We start from the raw sequence: 20,399 nt of genomic DNA on the forward strand, positions 1-20,399 counted from the left end.
CAGGTCTCAGAGGAGGCGCGATGCGCGGCGTAGGAAGCCGGATCTCAGGGAGACGATCCAGCGCCGGCGTCAAAGCAGGCAGGAGTCGGGTACCTGAGGTCCCTCCCTTTCGCCCCTCGCGCCCGCTCGGCCGCCTGCCTTCCTGTCCTACTCCTAGACTCCGGGGCCGGGCCTATGATGAAGTTACTAACGCATTCTGACAGGCCCGGTATACGAACTGACATATCTGGGTGTTATATGTGTGTGTACATGTTTGTCTTCCAGCTCCGCTTGGGTGAGACTTAGTTTGGGCTCCTTAATCTGAGCCCCCTGGTCCCCGAATGCCAAGTGTAGTTAGGTCTCCCCTCTTCCTGAGGTAGTGTCTGGACCTCCACTTCTGTTAAACTCCTGTGGGGTTAGAAGCGTTGTTAGGCTCCCCTAAGCGAGCACCACCGAGTGTTTCTCGCCCGGAGCCTCCGCCGTTGGAGCTCAATGTGGCAAACCTGCATACGCATGTTCACCCATCCACTGGGGCAGCAGTCTACCCCGCCCCGCGGTAAGAGTCTCTCCAGACTCCGCTCGTCTGAGTGTGAAGACCGGGAGGTTGGGTAGGTTCCCCACCCTTAGAAGATAGGTGCAACCCAGGGTTGAGCGCATGGGCTGCCTCTCTTGGTGAGTCAGTGCACTATAGGCCCCGCTCCCCAGGGCCCTGTCAAAAGGGAAAGAAAGAAGTTTCTTTAGTGAGAGAGGGCAGTTTAGGAACCCCCCTAAGAAGGTGAAGCCCTAAGTGTAGGGATTTTCAGGCCTCCTCTCTCTGAGAGTTGTGCCGACAAGATTCCCCTTCATGCAGGCTCTTGTTTAGGCTGATTTCTCACAAGCTCTATCAGCTAGCACTTAGGGGTTTGAGTGTAGTGGGGCTCCCCTCATTAGCATGAGTTCTGTTGGTTAGCACCCCCTCTCCCAGACTGTCCTGCCACGGTGAGCGTTGTCAGGGTGTTGCAGGCTTCCTCTCGATCGAGAGTTCTTCTGTATTGAGCCTCCGCTCTTCGCTGCTGCTGTTCAAAGACCTCCTTTCGCCTAGTGGCGTCATGATGTAGGTCAGGCCATTGGTCTTCCCCCACGGTTTAGACCTAGAATGCTTAGACGCGTTCCCCTGTTTTGAGAACCGTCCAGTTGCAGCCTTCGCTCCCCTCAGTGCTCCGCTGACAAGTACATACTCGTGGTTTTTAGCTGGTAGGCCTGCTAGGCCTCGCTAACTGCCGGCTATGTGCTTTGTGCTCTTTGCCAAAGCCCAGTATTGTAAGGCTCTTTTCGTTCAGACTTGAAGCCTCCTCTCCACAGTATCCTGTGAGGTAGGTTCATGTACTTGTAGCGTTGAGTGTAGCCAGGTCTCCCCTCAGTGGGGTTTCACCGAGACCTCCACCTTTGAGCATCTCTCTCGCTAGAGACTACTAGACTGCTAGACTACTAGAATACCGCTCACCAAGACCGAGTGTTGTCAGGCTTTTTTCTCTCTGTAAGATTCGTTTCAAAGCCTCCACTCTACGGGGCCCCTGCTTTCTGCATTTAGGCCCTGCTGTGAGTCCTGGTATTCTCTAAAGCGTTGAGTGTAGCTAGGTCTCCCCTCACTAAAAATATTTGGGTGAGATCTCCACTCCATAGAGCTAGGAGATTGAGCGTTGCTAGGTTTCCCCTCATCCGAGGGTCTCTGTGAAGCCTCCGTTCCCCTGAAGCTCCGCTCCGGGTACTTTCAGACGTGAGTGTAGCTAGATCTCCCCTCACTGTATATTTAGTATGAGATCTCCACTCTGTAGAGCTGGGAGGTTGAGCGTTGTCAGGTGTTCCTCTCATTCTGAGAGTCTCTATGAAGGCCTCCGTTCCCCAGAAGCTCCGTTTTTAGTACCTCCAAGCGTGAGTGTAGCCAGGTCTCTCCTCACTTAGAGCGTTGAGGCCTCCACTCGTAAAGAGCTGGCGGATTGAGCATGTTGGGGCTTCCCCTCTGGTGAGGCCCCCGTTCTCCAGAAGCTCCGCTTCCAGTCTTTCCCTCCAGGCGTGAGTGTAGTCAGGTCTCCCCTCACGAAGGGTTATTGAAATCTCCACTCCTAAGAGCTAGTGGATTGAACGTTGTCAGGTTTCCTCTCTTTTTGAGAGTCTTCTGTGAAGCCTCCGTTCTCCAGAAGCTCCGCCTTCAGTACTCTAGGCGTGAGTGTAGCCAGGTCTCCCCTCACTAGAGGGGCTATTTTGAGACCTCCACTCCTGAGAGTTAGTGGATTGAACGTTGTCAAGGTTTCCTCTCCTTAGAGAGTCTTCTGTGAAGCCTCCGTTTTCCAGAAGCTCCGCCTCTGTACTTACAAGCATGAGTGTAGTCAGGTCTCCCCTCACACAAGGGTTTATGTTTGAGACCTCCACTCTTACAGAGCTCCGAAGCTCCAGGCTTTGCTATCGCCTGTGATAATTATATGGTGTTTCCCTCGCTACGCTCTGGGCACCTTCTCAAACCCACAATAGTGGTGAGTACTCACGCGAAGCTTTGAGCACTCCTTAAAAACCCACGTGAAGTGGTAAGTGCACACGCAAGTCCTTGGGCACTTTCTAAAATCCACATGAGTGGTAAAGACTCCCCCCTGAAGGTTGGGTTCTTTTCTAAAATCCTGTATGGTATGGGTTACGCAGTATTTCTCCGTTCCCATTCTAGAGTTGGTTCTAAACACCCCTGGGTGGTTACAACTCCACTGCAGATAGCACTACCTATAGGTTTGAGTGCCGCTAGGCTTCCTCTCATCTAGAGAGTCTTCCTGCAGAAGCCTCCACTCTTCCTAAAGGGAAAATAAGTTTGGGCGTGAGTGTAGTCAGGTCTCTCCTCACTTAGAGCGTTGAGGCCTCCACTCGTAAAGAGCTGGCGGATTGAGCGTGTCGGGGCTTCCCCTCTGGTGAGGCCCCCGTTCTCCAGAAGCTCCGCTTCCAGTCTTTCCCTCCAGGCGTGAGTGTAGTCAGGTCTCCCCTCACGAAGGGTTATTGAGATCTCCACTCCTAAGAGCTAGTGGATTGAACGTTGTCTAGGTTTCCTCTCCTTAGAGAGTCTTCTGTGAAGCCTCCGTTTTCCAGAAGCTCCGCTTCCAGTACCTCTAGGCGTGAGTGTAGCTAGGTCTCCCCTCACTGAAGGGTTATTTGAGACCTCCACTCCTAAGAGCTAGTGGATTGAACGTTGTCAGGTTTCCTCTCTTTTTAGAGAGTCTTCTGTGAAGCCTCCGTTCTCCAGAAGCTCCGCCTCTGTACTTACAAGCGTGAGTGTAGTCAGGTCTCCCCTCATACATGGGTTATGTTTGAGACCTCCACTCTTACAGAGCTCCGAAAGAAGAGCTCCAGGCTTTGCTGTCGCCTGTGATAATTATATGGTGTTTCCCTCGCTACGCTCTGGGCACCTTCTCAAACCCACAATAGTGGTGAGTACTCACTCGAAGCTTTGAGCACTCCTTAAAACCCACGTAAAGTGGTAAGTGCACACGCAAGTCCTTGGGCACTTTCTGAAATCCACATGAGTGGTAAAGATTCCCCCCGAAGGTTGGGTTCTTTTTTAAAATCCTATATGGTATGGGTTACGCAGTATTCCTCCGTTCCCATTCTAGAGTTGGTTCTAAAAACCCCTGGGTTTTTCCAACTCCACTGCAGACAGCACTACTTATAGGATCGAGTGTCGCTAGGCTTCCTCTCATCTAGAGAGTCTTCTTGCAGAAGCCTCCACTCTCCTGAGAACTCCACTTAGGTGGTTCTATTGCTTAGGCTCCTGGAGCCTCATGGATCACCTCCAGTGTTGAGTGTAGTTAGGTCTCTGACCTCCACTCCCAGAGTTTCCCGCAAGCACAGAGTGTTGCTAGGCTTCCTCTCGTTTAGAGAGTTTGTTTAGAGCCTCCGCTCTTCAGAACCCCCGCCTAGTATGAAGACTTAAGGGTAAGCTTCACTACTAGCGGTGAGTGTAGGTAGGCCAACTCTCGCTTAGAAGTATCAGGCCTCCACTCCTAGGAGTTCCGTGCTTGGGTGGCCGAGCTAGCTGTGACGTCGGCCCAAGTAGTGGGGAGTGATGTTCCTTCTTGACTCCTCAATCAGTCAGTTGTTCACTTACTCCTCAGCATGGCGGCGTGGGTATATCGTTCCCAAAGTGTCCTAACCAGGACGCAGCGTAGAGTTCCCTCCGGAAGGGAACGTCTCAGGTTACGTAGGTAACCCTAGTTCCCTGAGGACAGGGAACGAGACGCTGCGTCTCGTAGCCATGCATCGGGCCCCCACTTTCCATCAGACAAAAAGATGGTTGCTGTATTCACAAGCGCCCTTTTATACTAGTAGGCGCCTTGTTAATGACGTCATGGGCTGGCGCCGGTCAATGTCAAGTTCATTGCCGTTGTTTTATAAGAGCTTCAGAACCGGTCACGCTGAAGGCAGTTCCCAAAGTGTCCTAACCAGGACGCAGCGTCTCGTTCCCTGTCCTCAGGGAACTAGGGTTACCTACGTAACCTGAGACGTTTTGTTCTATAAATGTCTTACCGTTTAAAAGTTGATCACAGCGGTCTCTTCTGCTGCATCTCTACGGCGCTGATATTATTAGCGCGAACTTCCGGGAACTATTGAGCGTCTCCACGATCCGCCATTGCTGTAAAAAAATGGTCCATTGGCGTCAACGGAGTTGTCGCAACTCTCTCTCTGTATGGCTCTGGTTACAGTCAACTATTTGGTTACCCAGATTCAACAGAAGAAAGAGCTTTAGGGTTATTAAATGAATGACAAAAAGCACCTAAAAAAACTGGCTAAATAAAAAAACCTGAATCTTAATTTCTTATATTTTTATATGATTATCACTTGATATTTTCTTCTTAATCACTTTTGTAATGAGGAAAAAATATCAGTTCACCTAAACTACAAGATGCTTTGGTAAGAATCAAACAAAATGGGCAAATTAATATGGGACCAAAATACCGTAATACAGCAAAACAATTTATCCAAATATCCACTGATAATCAGAATTTTTTTTTTATTTGAAACGGAAAAGGTAAAGAGAGGCAACCCTACAAACACAATGTGAGGATTCACGATTCATTGACGTATTTGATCCACAAGTGTTTCAAATCTTTTACTCCGATACTCCATTCTCTTGCATTCACAGAAAACACCAGTGTATCTGAGCACAATCAAACATCTCTCACCCGAAAATACACAATACAGTCAAAATGAAACATGCAACCCTGAACACAAACAAAACCCTCCGCTCAGTCCACATACAGTTTAAGGTGACAAATAAACATATTTACACACAAATATCATCATTTCTTAGATATCCCATATTTAATACGAAGCAAATGGCAAATAAACTATGCAGATGTGTAAATGCGTGCTTCTGTGTGGATGACGGACTTGCTGTGGATAATGGTTTCTTTTAATGAAGGGAGAAATATACATCAAACTAAGAATCACTTCCAAGTAATCATTAAACCCTTCATGAACAAGTGCAAACTGAAATTACCGAAGCTGTTTGCAGCTATTCACACAGAAATACACTAAGGAAACCAGTCCTGTGTGCATTAGCGCTGCTGATGCCCACTTGCTGCATGTATATGGAAAAGCTCTACAAAAAACTAATTTAAAGATAAACCCAAGTTAAATGTCTATTGGAAAAACAAGCTGTTTTCTAAGCATAATACAAGATGTGGAAGTGGCAGGCAAATGTAGAAATTCAATCGTAATATAGAAATAGCACACTCTTATGCAGACGCCCTCTTCCAAATCCAATAGATCAAAGCTTATAGTCTCTATTCGAGGGGTGTATAATAACTGGAGGAGAAGACACAATTGTGCCGAGTCTCAAAACTTCAAGTGACACTACGCCAAATGTTTATTTGGCTCCCGTTGGACAACATAGCAATGATATCAGCATCTTCTCCCCTCTATATACTCGCAGCCAACCAGAGGAAATGGAGGTGACATCAGGAAGGCGGTTGAATGGGCGTCTCAGTGGTTTGGGGACACAACGTAGCGATGGTTACTGCCGGGACCCTGGTATCTTTCTCTGGCGTGTTTCTCGCAGTACATTTTGTCCCCCGCCCAGAAGTGGCCACGCATCTTTAGGTTGAGGCCGCATTCTGTACAGGTGTAGCATTCTGGGTGACGGAAGCGATCCTCTCCGATCCTCACGGCCTGAGTGCTGAAAGAGGAAGGAGATATAGAACCGTTTAAGTTACTGAACACAAAACCTAATGAGCTCCTTTCTCTTCTAAATGCTGGAATACAATAAACAACTTTTGTCCACAATGGGATAGTTCACCCAAGAAGTAAAATTACCCCATGATTTATTCACCCTCAAGCAATCTTAGGTGTATATGACTTTCTTCTTTCAGACGAATACAATCAGAGTTATATTGAAAAATGTCCTGATTCTTCCAAGTGTTATAATGGCAGTGAATGGGTGTTGAGATTTTAAAGTCCAATAAAGTGCATCCATCCATCATAAAAAGTACTCCACACAGTTTTGCAGAGTTAATAAAGGCCTTCTAAAGCAAAGCGATGCATTTGTGTAAGAAAAATATCCATATTTAAAACTTTATCAACCGTAATCTCTAGCTTCCGCTAACTGTTGTATGCGCATTCACAAGAGAGTCGCGTTCCAACAAATAACGTAGGACTCATAGCGTAAGCTCTGGTAAGAATATACTAGTCTCGTTGGATCCAAGTTTTGTTTACAGCAAATGAAAACCAGTCTCCTCTTGACTTTTTCTTCATAAATCCCTGTTTTGTTCTTCTAATTCGTGACTGGTGTTTTGTTTTGCTCTCTCCACTGTGCTTTTGTATGGAAGCCAGTTTCCGCCACTGAATAAAAAAAAAATAAAAAAAGATAATTGACTTTCTCACAATTCTGACTTTTTTCTTGCAATTTCGAATATACATCTCGCAATTCAGACTTTTTTTCTTAGAATTCCGTCATATAAACTCACAATTCTGACTTTTTGCTCAGAACTGTAAGATATAAACACAATTACGAGTTATAAAGACAGAATTGCAGGATATGAACTCACAATTGCGAGAAATAAAGTCAGAATTGTGAGATATAAACTCACAATCCTGACTTTTTTTTCTCGCAACTCTGACTTTCCTTCTCAGAATTGTGAGATACAAACTATCAATTGCGAGTTGTAAAGTCCAATTCTGAGAAGAAAAATAAAGACAGATATGTTCACAGAATTGCGAGTTTATATCTCGGAATTCTTGACTTTAATAATTCGCAATTGCAAATGTTTATCACGCAATTGCGACTATTTCTCAGAATTGCGAGTTTATATATCTTTATAAGTAATAATTGTAAGTTCAAATCTTACAATTTTGAGAAAAAAAATCTGAATTGCAAGTTTGTATCACAATTCTGACTTTTTTTCTCGCAATTGCAAATGTACATTTTGCAATTCTGACTTTTGTTTTCAGAATTGCATCACATAAACTCGCAATCCTGACTTTTTCTCAGAACTGAGAGATGTAAATGCACAATTGCAAGTCATAGTTAGAATTGCAGGATATACACTCACAATTGCGAGAAACAAAGTCGGAATTGTGAGATATAAACTCACAATCCTGACTTTTTTTCTCGCAATTGCAAGTTTGTATCTCGCAATTCTGACTTTCTTTTTCAGGATTGTGAGAGTTGCGAGTTCTAAAGTCCAGTTCTGAGGAGAAAAAAAAGACTATGTTCACAGAATGGCGAGTTTATATCTCTAAATTCTGACTTATTAACTCTCAATTGTGAGTTTATATCACACTATTCTGACTATCAGAATTGCGATTTCATATAACTTTATAACTCACAATTTTTGAGTTTATATCTCACAATTCTGAGAAAAAAAGTCCTGGGAGTTTTGCGAGATTTGCGAGTTTGTATTACACAAGAATTGCGAGATAAGTCGCAATAACCTTTTTGACATTTTTTATTCAGTGGCGGAAAAGGCTTCCATACTTTCGTGTTCATCAGTAATTGAGAAAACATAAAAAAAAAATAAGGCACCTTGACAGTAAGAATTTTGAGTTCTCTCAACAATAGTTTTTTAGTTCTTCTCAGTAAAGAAACTTTGTTTTAGTCATGCAATGCTGAGTGTCTTATTTTGCTAATAGAAAAAATTGTGTCACAGCAACTGAAACAATAATTACTGTCGGAGGTAAGTTTTTTCTGTTTCCTGGATGAAAAAAAAATGTGTAAAAAGTCATCACTTTATCGATTCTAGGTTTACACCGTGAATTGTTATAAAACCTTATGGATAATTTGATCTAATATGTAGACACCATTGTGTTTGTTTGTAAAACATTGAATGTAAGTGGTTAAACAAAATCTAGGCCTCACACAAACCTCAAAACCGGTGGCAATCAACAAAAATAAAAAAGTAAAAGCTCTTTACATCACAGTACAACAAATAACTAAAGATAATTACGAAACACAAACGTATCAATTTACTTCAGAAGGCCTTTATTAAACCCCTGGAGCCATGTGGAGTACTTTTTATGATGGATAGACGCACTTTTTTGGACTTCAAAATCTTAACAGCAAATCACTGCCATTATAAAGCTTAGAAGAGCCAGGACATTTTTTAATATAACTCATTTATATAAAAACATTTTGTATTTGTCTAAAAAAAAGAAAGTCATATATACCTAGGATCGCTTGAGGTTGAGTAAATAATGGGGGTATGTTTTATTGTTTTGTTTTTGTGTTTGGGAACAACTTGAAAGCCTAGTGTAAAGTCTAGTGTATTAGTATCTAGTTCCAATTTTCTTTCTGTTACAAAGTCAACAAGTTTGGTATGTGATGCCTAGCGTTTTCACATCTGTGCAAGTTGTGTACTGTATTTCAGCCTCAAGGCAGCATCTTAACTGTTACAGAATATACAGTGACTGATTTGGAACGCTCTACACAGGCAGCAACGTTGTAAGCTACACAAATAGCGCTCGGCACGCCATTCATGGAAGAACTGCCACATAGTTATTACTGTTAACACAGATTCATAGTTCATAGTTCACAGAATCATAGTTCTCATATACTTGAGCTTCTCTGTCAGTTCTGTTTATTCTGTCAACCAACTTCATGAGGTTCATTCTGGAATGCTTTTAAACAGTACTCAAGTAAATTAGATTCAAAAGGTGGTACCTTTTGGAACAATGTTCTTGTTTGGAATGTGTCTAAGGAGCTTTAAACTGCTGTCTAGGTAGGCAGCTCACTACTTTTTAAAGCAGCTGGTTTGGTCAAGGGTTTTTTCAAAACAGACACACCCCAAGTGTTTACAGTATCTCACCTAATGAAGGAGGTGTTGATTTGTAATTCTCCCAGGGTAATACAATACTACTGAGATGATTTTTGTCTCAATAGTACTCAATCATCAACTTAAATAAATGTGAAAAGATGATAAGTATGGCTCTTCCCTGAAGGCTAAACATCACACAACACTTTCATCAAGTTACCGGCTCATTAACTTCTTATGCAATCCCAGCATGCCTGTGCAGAGGACATACAGTGGAGCGTGTGCAAAGACTGAGGGAATCAGGCGTTTTATCTTACACAATACTGGTGCCGCATTTTTCACAGGTGTGGTGTTTCTGCACACCGCCAACAGAAGACGTGGTCTTGGAGGGGCTTGGCGACAGCTTGCTTGGAAACCGGATGGCGGCCTCTGTGAAAACAAAGAAATTGCACACCAAAAGATAAAACATTCAGCGCCTGGAGCAACATCCTTTCTCTTCCACCCCCAACCTCATAGTCTGTAGACAGTCTACCTTCACCTGTAGCAGTTTTCAATTTATGCTTATATAAATATATCCTGTACTACACTTAGTGTGTGCTTAAAACTTAAGGACCACAGCCTTCTGTCTTCTGAGAAACAACCGAAATCAAAACATCATGTGTTCTGTTGCTAATTTATATTTTTATTTTTTTAATGGAGCAATTTGTTCAGCGTGAGCTGCAATATGCGGACCAGACTCAATACAAATTAAAATCTTTAGAATGTCTGGTGACATCAGTTTCACAAATTGCATTTTACCTGTCGACTTACAAACGTTGTTAGACATACTGTACAGTTGAGGTCAAATGTTTACATCCCCCTTTCAGAATCTGCTAAATGTTTATTATTTTACCAAAATAAGAGGGATCATACAAAAGTGCATGTTATTGTTGTAGTACTGACCTGAATGAGATATTTTACATAAAGGATATTTACATATAATCCACAAGCGAAAATAATAGTTGAATTTATAAAAATGACCCTGTTCAAAAGTTTACATCCCCTTGATTCTTAATAATGTGTTCTTACCTGAATGATCCACAGCGGGGGTTTTTAGTTTTTACTTTTTTTAGTTATAGTTGTTAATAAGTCTCTTGTTTGTACTGTACTGCCCACTGTTCTTCAGAAGAAAAAAAAAACCTTCAGGTCCCACAAACTTTGGTTTTCCAGCATTTTTGTGTTTTTGGGGCTCACATGCAACTTTTACAGAAGGTTAAAACACTCACTGATGCTTCAGAAGGAAAATCGATGCATTAAGAGCCGGGGGTTTAACATTTTTAACAGAATGGAGAAGATACTATGTTTATATGTTTTATATGTTTCCCAGAAGACAAAATAAGTTACAGTTTTCACCCCTGGCTCTTGATGCATTGTTTCTTCTTCTGGAGTGAGCGTTTGAACCTTCTGTAATAGTTGCATATGAGTCCCTAAGTGTAAAAAGGTGGATCTCAAAAATCATACAGAACCAAAGAATGTGTGGGACCTGAAGGATTTTTCTGATGAAGTTTAACTGTTCAGGACAAACAAGGGACTCATGAACAATTATCACTACACAAAAAAAAACACAGCTGTGGATCATTCAGGTAACAACACAGTATTAAAAATCAAGTGTATGTAAACTTTTGAACGGGGTCATTTTTATAAACTCAACTATTGTTTTCTTGTGTTATGTGAAATATTCTATTTAGGTCAGTACTAAAACAACATGCATTTTGTATGATCCCTCTTATTTCGGTCAAATAATTAACATTTTGCAGATTCTGAAAGGGGGATGTAAATTTTTTACCTCAACTGTAAACTGAAAAAAAGTGTGCGCGTCTCACCTTTCTCATCAGCCTCCAGCACCTCTTGCAGCATCTTGAAGGTGTTGGATTGGCGAGGAGCCGCGCGGGATTCTTTGTTCTCCTGAATCATCTTGTACACCTCTGAGTCTCTGTCAAACCTCTGCATGGCAAAGTCCGAACTGAAAGAGAAAGATAGATTCAAGTAAATTCACAAGTCAAACTTGACACCACCTTAAAATAAACAACAACACTCATGGTACTTCATCCGCTGAAAAAACACTCTGCCGTGAACGCGCGCACAACAGTCAGCAGAAGCTAGAGATAATGGTTTATAAAGTTGTTAATATAGATATTTTTCTAACACAAATGAATTGGTTTACTTCAGAAGACCTTTATTAACCCTCTGGAGCCATGTGGAGAACTTTATGATGGATGGATGCACTTTATTGGAGTTCAAAATCTCAAAAGCCATTCACTGCCATTTTAAAGCTTGGAAGAGCCAGAACATTTTTAATATAACTCTGATTCTATTCGTCTAAAAGAAGAAAGTCTTATACACCTAGGATGGCCTGAGGGTGAGTAAATCATGGGGTGATTTTCATTTTTGGATGAATTATCCCTTGAAGGGCGTCACTTCTTCCATTTTTGGATTATGTTAAAAACATACCCACACTAGTGTAATATTATAAAGGGATCAGTCCTGGTTTTGTAGAACAACAAGAGATATCATTACAGATGCCTTTAAGGCAAAAGTAAAAAATACAACATGAAATGAGATGTTTGAATAGCCTTATGCTCTCATGGCAACTTCTTATGATAGATAATGTTATTCTGAGTATATAATAGAGTCCTTACTCTAAAAAAAGGGAATTATACAGTCATTAACATTTGACGTGGATCAAAAAGGTATAAAGTTGTCCTAAGACAAGAACCGGTATTGTTTTGGTTTTAGATCAACTTTGATGAAAGGTTTTGATACACTTCAAAAATGTTGACTACTGTACATTATGGGAAAACATAGAAATTAGCTCTCCACATTACTAGATAGCCAAGGTCTCTGTACTAACTAGAGTGACTGCAGATTTGTGTCATCCCTGCTTGGTAAATCCCAGAAACGTGGTATCCATCATACAGAATATTATCATTTTAATTTTTTTCTCTATTGTACTTCCCTCGCTCCTGTGGTTGGCCCTACTTTCTCTGAACACAACAATTAGCAGACTGTATGGGAAGGAAAGGACTGGAGGTAGAATATGAGAGCAGGGCTTTGACAAACTGTGTGTGATTTTTATAAAGGCAGGGTTAATGAGCTGATTAGGGTGCAGTTACAGTAGTCATCCAGCGGGAGGTTAACAGCTGCATTTTTATGCACTGTCATAAACACAGGGCTTTCTCACACACAAGCATCCCATTACTGCTTTACACCTATTGGGCCTTTGCCATACAGCCTGAAGGAAAAATACAGGCATATGAGAGTAATTAACATTTTAACCACACACATAAAGTATTGTTCAAAAGTTGAAGTCAATAAGTTGTTGTTGTTTTTTTTTTTAACATATTATATTAAAACTCTAAAGGTGAAGCTTTTCCTTTTTTAACAAGTGCACTTGTTTAGGACTCACATACAAACCAGTCAACGCTAATTATTTTATTCTGAATTAAAGATGCCAGGTACGCCACTCTGGATTGTCCCAATGTAACTGCTGGTCATGAGGAAAACATTAACAGATCCTTTTTGGCACAGTGGCCTTGTGACAGTTTGCTGGAGAGGTTTGATGTCAAAACAAATGCTATCAGGATTTCTGCTGTGTACAAAGGCCACGACGTGGGCTGAGAAATGATTAACCAAAACAGCCAAAACTATCAAAGAACTCTCGACCAGACAAGAAGTGATTGCTTATTACTGCAACGCGAAACAATGTCGGAAAATAACACAATCAGAGATTGAGAATTTATTGAGTTTCTGGGTGTGGTTGTCACCAGAAACCCACTTGACAGCAAGCATGTCACAGCTGACAAGACTGTGTGAGAATGCGCAGGACAAAAAGTGCTTTTCTGAAACATGTCCAAGATATGACAGAAAATTAAAAGCAAGAAGCATTTGGAATAGCCATTACTCAAAAAAGACACTATAAATCTCCAGAAAAAATGGCATGTTCACTATCTGCACTGAGGCTGTTCAATGAGACATGCTTTAAATTAAAACCAGACAGCGAGTTTGTGTTTCCCCAGAAAACTCTTCCTGCACCTCTCAGTTCCCCACAGGGTTGTCGCCTCAATTCACAGGACCCAGGACAACATTTTTATGGGTGCACTTCCACCAATACCAAAGAGTAGGTTATACCATAGGGAAGCATAGTGGGCCCCTTGTCAAATGACCAGGTGGAGATGCATATTTATCCCTCCAAATACTGTAAATGTGCTGTTTATTGTTATTAAGAGAATATAAAGTATTGAATCGTGAATAGAAAGAACTTTCCATCCATCTTCAACCCCCCTCACAGCTGAGCTATGATTACAATCTTGCTAAACAGGCTTTAGATGGAGCAGAGAAAACAGTCGACACAGCATCATTACATTACATTACTCTAGGCTCACATTACGATATTTCTTCTCCCCCCGCAAACTAGCCTGTCATTGCTTAGGAAGTTCCAGAAAGATGCCTGAATAGTTTGGACTTACCTCAAGAGCAAGCAAAGACAAATTCCTATCCAACTAGTTCAAGTCTTGTTGGAACAACAACAGAGCCTACGGTGACAACCGCACACACATGCACACACATCCAAATTTATAGCAAACACACACACCTCTCTGTCGAGTCTTGACGAGACATAAGAAAGTTGAGAGTTTCTGTCTGAAAGGTGTGAGTTCAGGCTGTCTCGTATTGGTTGAGAGCAGAAAATGGGTGTGGCTAGTCGTTTTTGATATTTTCTGATTGGTTGAGCAAAAAGGAGGTGGGGTTACGGGTGTGTACAAGAGGGAGAAGGGTGCAGAAATTAGAGGCAGAAATGATATAATCCAAGACAAAGTGGAAAAGAAAAGAAAAGAAAAGAAAAGAAAAGAAAAGAAAAGAAAAGAAAAGAAAAGAAAAGAAAAGAAAAGAAAAGAAAAAAAAAAAAAAAAAAACATTTTTGGGACACCAATCATGTTATGACTCATTTAGACATAAAAAGCCAAAATAAATCTGTTTTGAGAACTGCTGAAAAAACAGAATCTAAATGACATCACATTACAGAATCCCACAGCTGTACAGAAATGTTCTTGAGAAAACATATCATTGGAAGCAAAAAATAAACTGCAGGGTTGTTCATTTAAATGCATTAATTTAGTGGCACTAATAAGTTTTTAAAAATGCAATTAAAAAAAACAAGCAATTAATAATGTCACCAGACTTAACTTTATGTTTGTCTGTACTCTAGAGACACTTTTTGTAATGTCTATTTCTTTCTGTAATGCCACAAAAACAAAATAAACAATTTAATAACGGAAATTATTTCCATTTTGGAACTTTTCTTAAATACTGTATGTAATGTGTGTAAAATGTTAACTGACATTTTATCACACAATTCTGACTTTTATTGTTGCAATACTGAGTTTATATCTTACAAATTAGACTTTTTCCTTGCCATTCAAATAAAAAAAGTTGAATTTCTGTGCAATTCGTTTTTTTTTTTTTTTAATCATGCAATTTCGCGTTTGTCTCACAATTGCAATTCTGATGAGCAATTCGATGAGAAGAGGAGGTTTGGTCAACCAATGGTTTATTAGTCAATAAACACTAAAAAATCAGTAAAAAAAATCCACAGGAAGTGGCAAAGTCATGCAGTCCGTGACGGACAGATCGTTAATGGCTGGTCTATGTGGTAATATAGTACATAGGCAAGACATCCAAAGCTCACCTATCATTCACCGACCTCAAATATGGCTTTTTATCTAAAATATGTTAGTAGCAACTTTACATGATCACTCAATCGAATGTTAACATAGAAAAATGTGCGCTATTCAAGTGTCTGTGCAGAGTGTGGAAGCTGAATAGTAGTGCACTCACTGCATGACAGATGGAGGCGTCGGTGCGGTCACTTGCTCTTAAAATACTAAAAAATGAATACATCTTTTGAATCTGTTAAGACTCAACATTTATTTGTTTGCACTCACAATAACAACGAAACGTTGCGCTTTTGTAAAATAATGAAGGCAAACAGGATGCGCTTTCTGCCGTCTCAATCTCTCTGAACTTGAGCGCAAAACTTTGAAACTGTGTGTATACTTGCCTTATAGACATATCTATATAGAGCGATATATACCAATTCAAATAGAAATATTCTCAGATTATGTGTATCCAACTGAAACGTGCATACACTACTGTGAAGATGAAATTTCTTAAGCCAAAAACAAAAAAGCACTAGTTTTTTTAATAAATTATTAAAATGTTAATGCAGTATCCTTACTGTTTTTCCCTGACACATAATTATTATATCTGCTATTGCGCTGTGGCAAGTTTTTTAGGCTATGTAGGCAATTAAAGGCTCATTATTAAGATTCATATGGTTTATTAATAAACGTGACTAATAGTCGACTAATGTTTAAAATTAACAACTACTAGTCAACCAGAAAAAATCTTTAGGCGAGTGCAGCTCTACATATGACATTTGTGACCCTGGCCCACAAAACCAGTCTTAAGTCGCTGGGGTATATTTGTAGCAATAGCCAAAAATACATAGTATGGGTCAAAATTATAGATTTTTCTTTTATGCCAAAAATCATTAGGAAATTAAGTAAAGATCATACTCCATGAAGATTTTTTGTAAAATTCCTTTTATAAATATATCATAATGTAATTTTTGATTAGTAATATGCATTGTTAAGAACTTAATTTGGAGAACTTTAAAGGTGATTTTCTCAGTATTTTGATTTTTTTGCCCCCTCAGATTCCAGATTTTCAAATAGATGTATCTCGGCCAAATATTGTCCTATCCTAACAAACCATATATCATATGATGCATACATCTCAGTTTTGTAAAATTTAACCTTATGACTGGTTTTGTGGTCCAGGGTCACATTTTGCTAGAAATGTATTTAGACATTCAAATCAGAAAAAAATGTTCTGACAGCAAAAACAGCATCTGTTCCAGGTAAATGTTTATGTACGCACCTGCGTCGAGGGGAAGTGGGCACTTCTCGGTCGATGGGGCTGTGTGGAGAGTACCGTCCAGGTGGAGTTGGAGTCCGACTGGACACGGAATTACTGCGGAAATCCACAGGAGAGATCTCCTACAGAACACACAAAACATAGACCTCATCAGCTTCAGTGTCAGAATAATGCGGTCTGCAGTGTTAGCTGTATCAACCCTAAATATCTGTGCGTGTGCGTACAGATGTTTGAAAAATCCCAGGATCTTCCCACTGTCTCAGACCCCATGCTGAGGCACCTGCAGTTGCTTAGAGATGTCTGGGGTTGAGCAACCTTGCATATGTGTGTGAGCACAGTCCAAAGGCCAGAAATATTGGCACCCTTGGAAAAAAAAGGATTCAGCAGAACAAATCATCTTAACTACTTCAAAAAACACAGGAGTGATTTTTTTGTAAGTGGCCAGCAATCAATTCAGATCTGTATTCCACTGAAAATCAATAAGGTACATTCCAGAAGAGTTGTGTGGCCGCAGTGTGTGAAAACAACCAGCCTATAATGGTAAAAATTCACCCACTAATTTTTTTATAATCTCAATAAATCATAAACACACTGTCTGAGCACACAATTCCAGATTAACGTCTCCACAGACTCCCACCATCTGAACTGCTGAGGAAACTGTGGTTAAATTTACAGTCCCCTATTTGTTTAGGGACCAATACCAACACTTCGTGTGTGAACATTAGGCTCCAAACAAAATATCACGTTTGTTTTAAAAATTTTCGTTTTGAAAGAGCTTCTTGGCGCTCTGCAAGGCTAATTTTGCCAAATGATAATTTTGTCTCTGCCTGCCAAGCTCATAATCATAAGCGAGACTTAAAGTTTGTGACAGCATGCAATAGCACCGTGAGACCAGATATGTCATTATTTTTAATCGCAACGTACTCCCCCCGTCTGTGTAATTCATAAATGCACATTTATTATGCCCAGTACAATGACTGACTTTTAAGATGATTCCGGTTTGAACATAGTGCTGACATTTGTAATCCATGAGATTGGCCTGTGTTGTTTTTTCTGGCTCTTAAAGCTTTGCCCTCCTCTGAAAAAGGGGCCGGTAGCACCAACTCATTTGCATTTAAAGGGGACAAATGCAATAACATAATGGCTCATAACCTAAAAGTGGCAATTTCAACAAGCTATAAAAATGATCTGACAGATATTTTGAGCTAAAACTTCACATACACATTCTGGGGACATCAGAGGCTTATTTTACATCTTGTAAAAAGGGGCATAATAGGTTAAAGTTGTGATGAAACAGAAGTAGCTGCTGATCTTCTCTTTTGTATTGTGATGTAAATCTGAGAGATACTGATTACTGAAAGAAAAAAATGATAGGGCAGGGACTTGGTTCTATTTGTTGGTTGTTGATTGGATTAAGGTATTGTGTGAAAGAGCGGGGGTTTACTTGGAATAAATGATTGGAGAAGTCTGGCATACATCACCAATGAAAGATTATTAATGTTGATGACCACATTTTCCAGAAGTAGCAGTGTTTTATTATCTGAAATGTGCTTGACTTATATAATGCAGTTCACATATTTGGATTTGTGCTAAATGAGAGAGGTACCTAAAATTTTTCGCAAGATGCGAAATACGTACCAATAAGTACATATCACCAACAGTCCAGTAGAAGCAGTAAAACAGCGAGCACTAGTAATCGTTTTTGTACGTTTCACCATTATGATTACAGCATATGTTTTGCATGATTACATATGTTTTGCTTTCCGGATGTAACAAGCTTGCTCGGAAGCTCAGCCGGCATGGAATTGGACTTAGGATGCGGAATCCTTGGGTACAAATCCCGTGAAAAATATGACATACAATGAAAAAGCTAAAAGATGAGAGATCGAAAAATGTGTTTTTACATCCAGTTCGCTCATACTATCGGGTTGGTTTAGGTGTAGTGCAGATGGTACGCTATTTTAAAACGTCACAGAGCATTAAAGTTATAGCGCCACTCAATGGACATTTCAAGTCAGAACTGCGGTGACACCCACAAAACCAACGTCACATAAAACGTACCATATGTACGTTCATCTGTTACGGGGGAAAAAAGAACACTCTTTTAGCAGCAATCAGTGGACATTTCACATCAAATATGTCATGACGTATTTTGCGTCTTGTGAGAAAGTTCCGACAGGTACGTTTTTGTCATGAGATCAGGTTGAAAATTACCACAATACCAAAAGTCCACACCATGAACCACACTATACCAAAATCCACATAATGTTTGATAATAAGATCCCTATTCCAGGACAAAAGTGATCCTGATCGGAAAATAAGCAGATCTCACATGAAAAATATTTTACTTGTACAGAATGTTCTGGAAATTGCTGGATTAGCTGATAAGAAAAAATAAATAAACACAAGGGTAAAAAAGAAGAGAAATGCATTCAGATCAGAGAGAGACAGACTTTGTACAGACAAATTCCTCAGGGTTCCCTCATGTAACACGATTTGATCAACTCTGGAGAACTTTTAAATGACTTCCAAGAATAATAAATGTGCACACAGAACAAAGACTTGGAGACAAAGACAGGGGGGAGAAAGTGATTGTCAGATGCTTAGACTATGAGACACACTCCCAACACCTCATGGCTTTCCTCATGCATCAGGACAAAAGATGAAAAACTGATTCCTAGCTAGAAGTATGCAGATCTGTCATCGTCTCAGCTGCTCTAAGTGACCAGATTATCGTTGACTGTGATCTTAGCAGGATTCTTGGCCACAGAGACTGCGCATACAATCGATTTCACATTCATTCTAAATTTACATGAGGAGCAGCTGTGCGGAGAGTGTTTTGTGCTGGTCTTGGGAGTTCCTGATGGCCGTGCATATCTACTGGAACTGTTGGGAAAGAGATGAGAGTGATGGGGAAGGCATGCTAACAGATGTTTGGCCCTAATGCTGATGGATGTTGTCCTGGGCAGCTCTTCTGACACCAGCTGAACTAAATAGAGGCGGCAGTTCCCAGGCCAGCTCCAAATGACAACTTCCACCTGGGGGTTTTTGGCTCCAATCAATCACAAAAGTGCAGCCAAGAGCATTTCCGCCCACTTGCAGCAATTATCAGCTGCTGTGATGATCACTTTCACTGCTGGAAAGTTTTGGCGGTAAACACTAGAGGAAAATCAACTGGGAATGTTACAAATTCACATTCAAAATTCCAACCCAGGCTCATGAAAATATGTGCCTCTATATTTCTGCAACACCATAATAATGTCTTTTACTGCAAGTTTCGTGGCGGTTTCCAAGTGAAATGTCCAGAGAGTGGATAAAGCACACGTCCAATACGTGATCGTGGCATGTTTTCATTATGTTGGTACAGGCACGTATTGCTCAGTTTTTATTACACTTGAGGTACGTATTGCAGGTGTTAAGAATTCAAATACCTGGAGAGTGTCGCTAAAGGTTAATGCTCTATCGTGTTGGAAACATATATATATAGAATATATATAAAAGCACATTTGTTGATGCAGCCATGCTATTTAAACTTCCTTATGCAGATTTGAGTTGTTTGGTCGAACCGTAGTTTTACAGGGTTCATACCAGAGCTCTTCATCTCTCAAGTGCAACGCCGCATTGTGTGAGTCACTGAGCAAACTTACTGAATTAGAAAACTCATCAAAAATATCAGTTTTCAAATCGCGCAGGATGTTAAAATAGTTTTGAGGTCATAATATTCTGCAAGTAATTGTGTGAAAATTGCGCTTTATCAATCAAAATTATGTAACTGCAAATCATACTTTGTGTGAAAAGCAATAAAAGTTGTCTAAGTTTTACTGATTCTAGTGTTCATTTCAACTGGAAACTGCAGTGAATCATACATATAGGTCTGTTTTTTCAGTTTTTTTAGATACACTACCACTCAAAAGTTTGGGATCAGTAAGATTTTTATGTTTTTTATAGAAGTTTCTTACGCTCTTCAAGGCATTTGATCAATGTTCTGTATTTTTATTACAATGTAAAACAATGTTTTTCTATAATAATACACATTAACGTTTTAACATGATCCTTCAAACATTATTCTAGTTTGCTGATTTATTATCAGTGCTGGAAACATGTGCTGCTTAATTTTTTTTGTAACCTGTGATACATTTTTCTCAGGATTCTTTGATCAATAAAAGGTTAAAAAGAACAGCATTTATT

The 20,399-nt window shown here is 40.4% G+C and overlaps 1 protein-coding gene across 1 annotated transcript in view; it reads right to left on the minus strand.

Moving 5' to 3' along the window:
* Positions 1-4,982: 4,982 nt before the first annotated feature.
* The window catches only part of pdlim2 (PDZ and LIM domain 2 (mystique)), a 95,025-nt gene continuing 79,608 nt past the window's right edge, over positions 4,983-20,399 (minus strand). Inside the window, exons 7-10 of the mRNA XM_073819239.1 lie at positions 16,215-16,333; positions 11,102-11,241; positions 9,557-9,668; positions 4,983-6,169 (exon numbers count right to left, since the gene is read on the minus strand). Coding sequence (XP_073675340.1) covers positions 5,977-6,169; positions 9,557-9,668; positions 11,102-11,241; positions 16,215-16,333 — 564 coding nt within the window. The 3' untranslated portion in view covers positions 4,983-5,976. The remainder of the gene's footprint in view (positions 6,170-9,556; positions 9,669-11,101; positions 11,242-16,214; positions 16,334-20,399) is intronic.

The sequence above is a fragment of the Garra rufa genome, chromosome 15 (assembly GCF_049309525.1).
Source record: "Garra rufa chromosome 15, GarRuf1.0, whole genome shotgun sequence".
Taxonomy (NCBI): domain Eukaryota; kingdom Metazoa; phylum Chordata; class Actinopteri; order Cypriniformes; family Cyprinidae; genus Garra; species Garra rufa.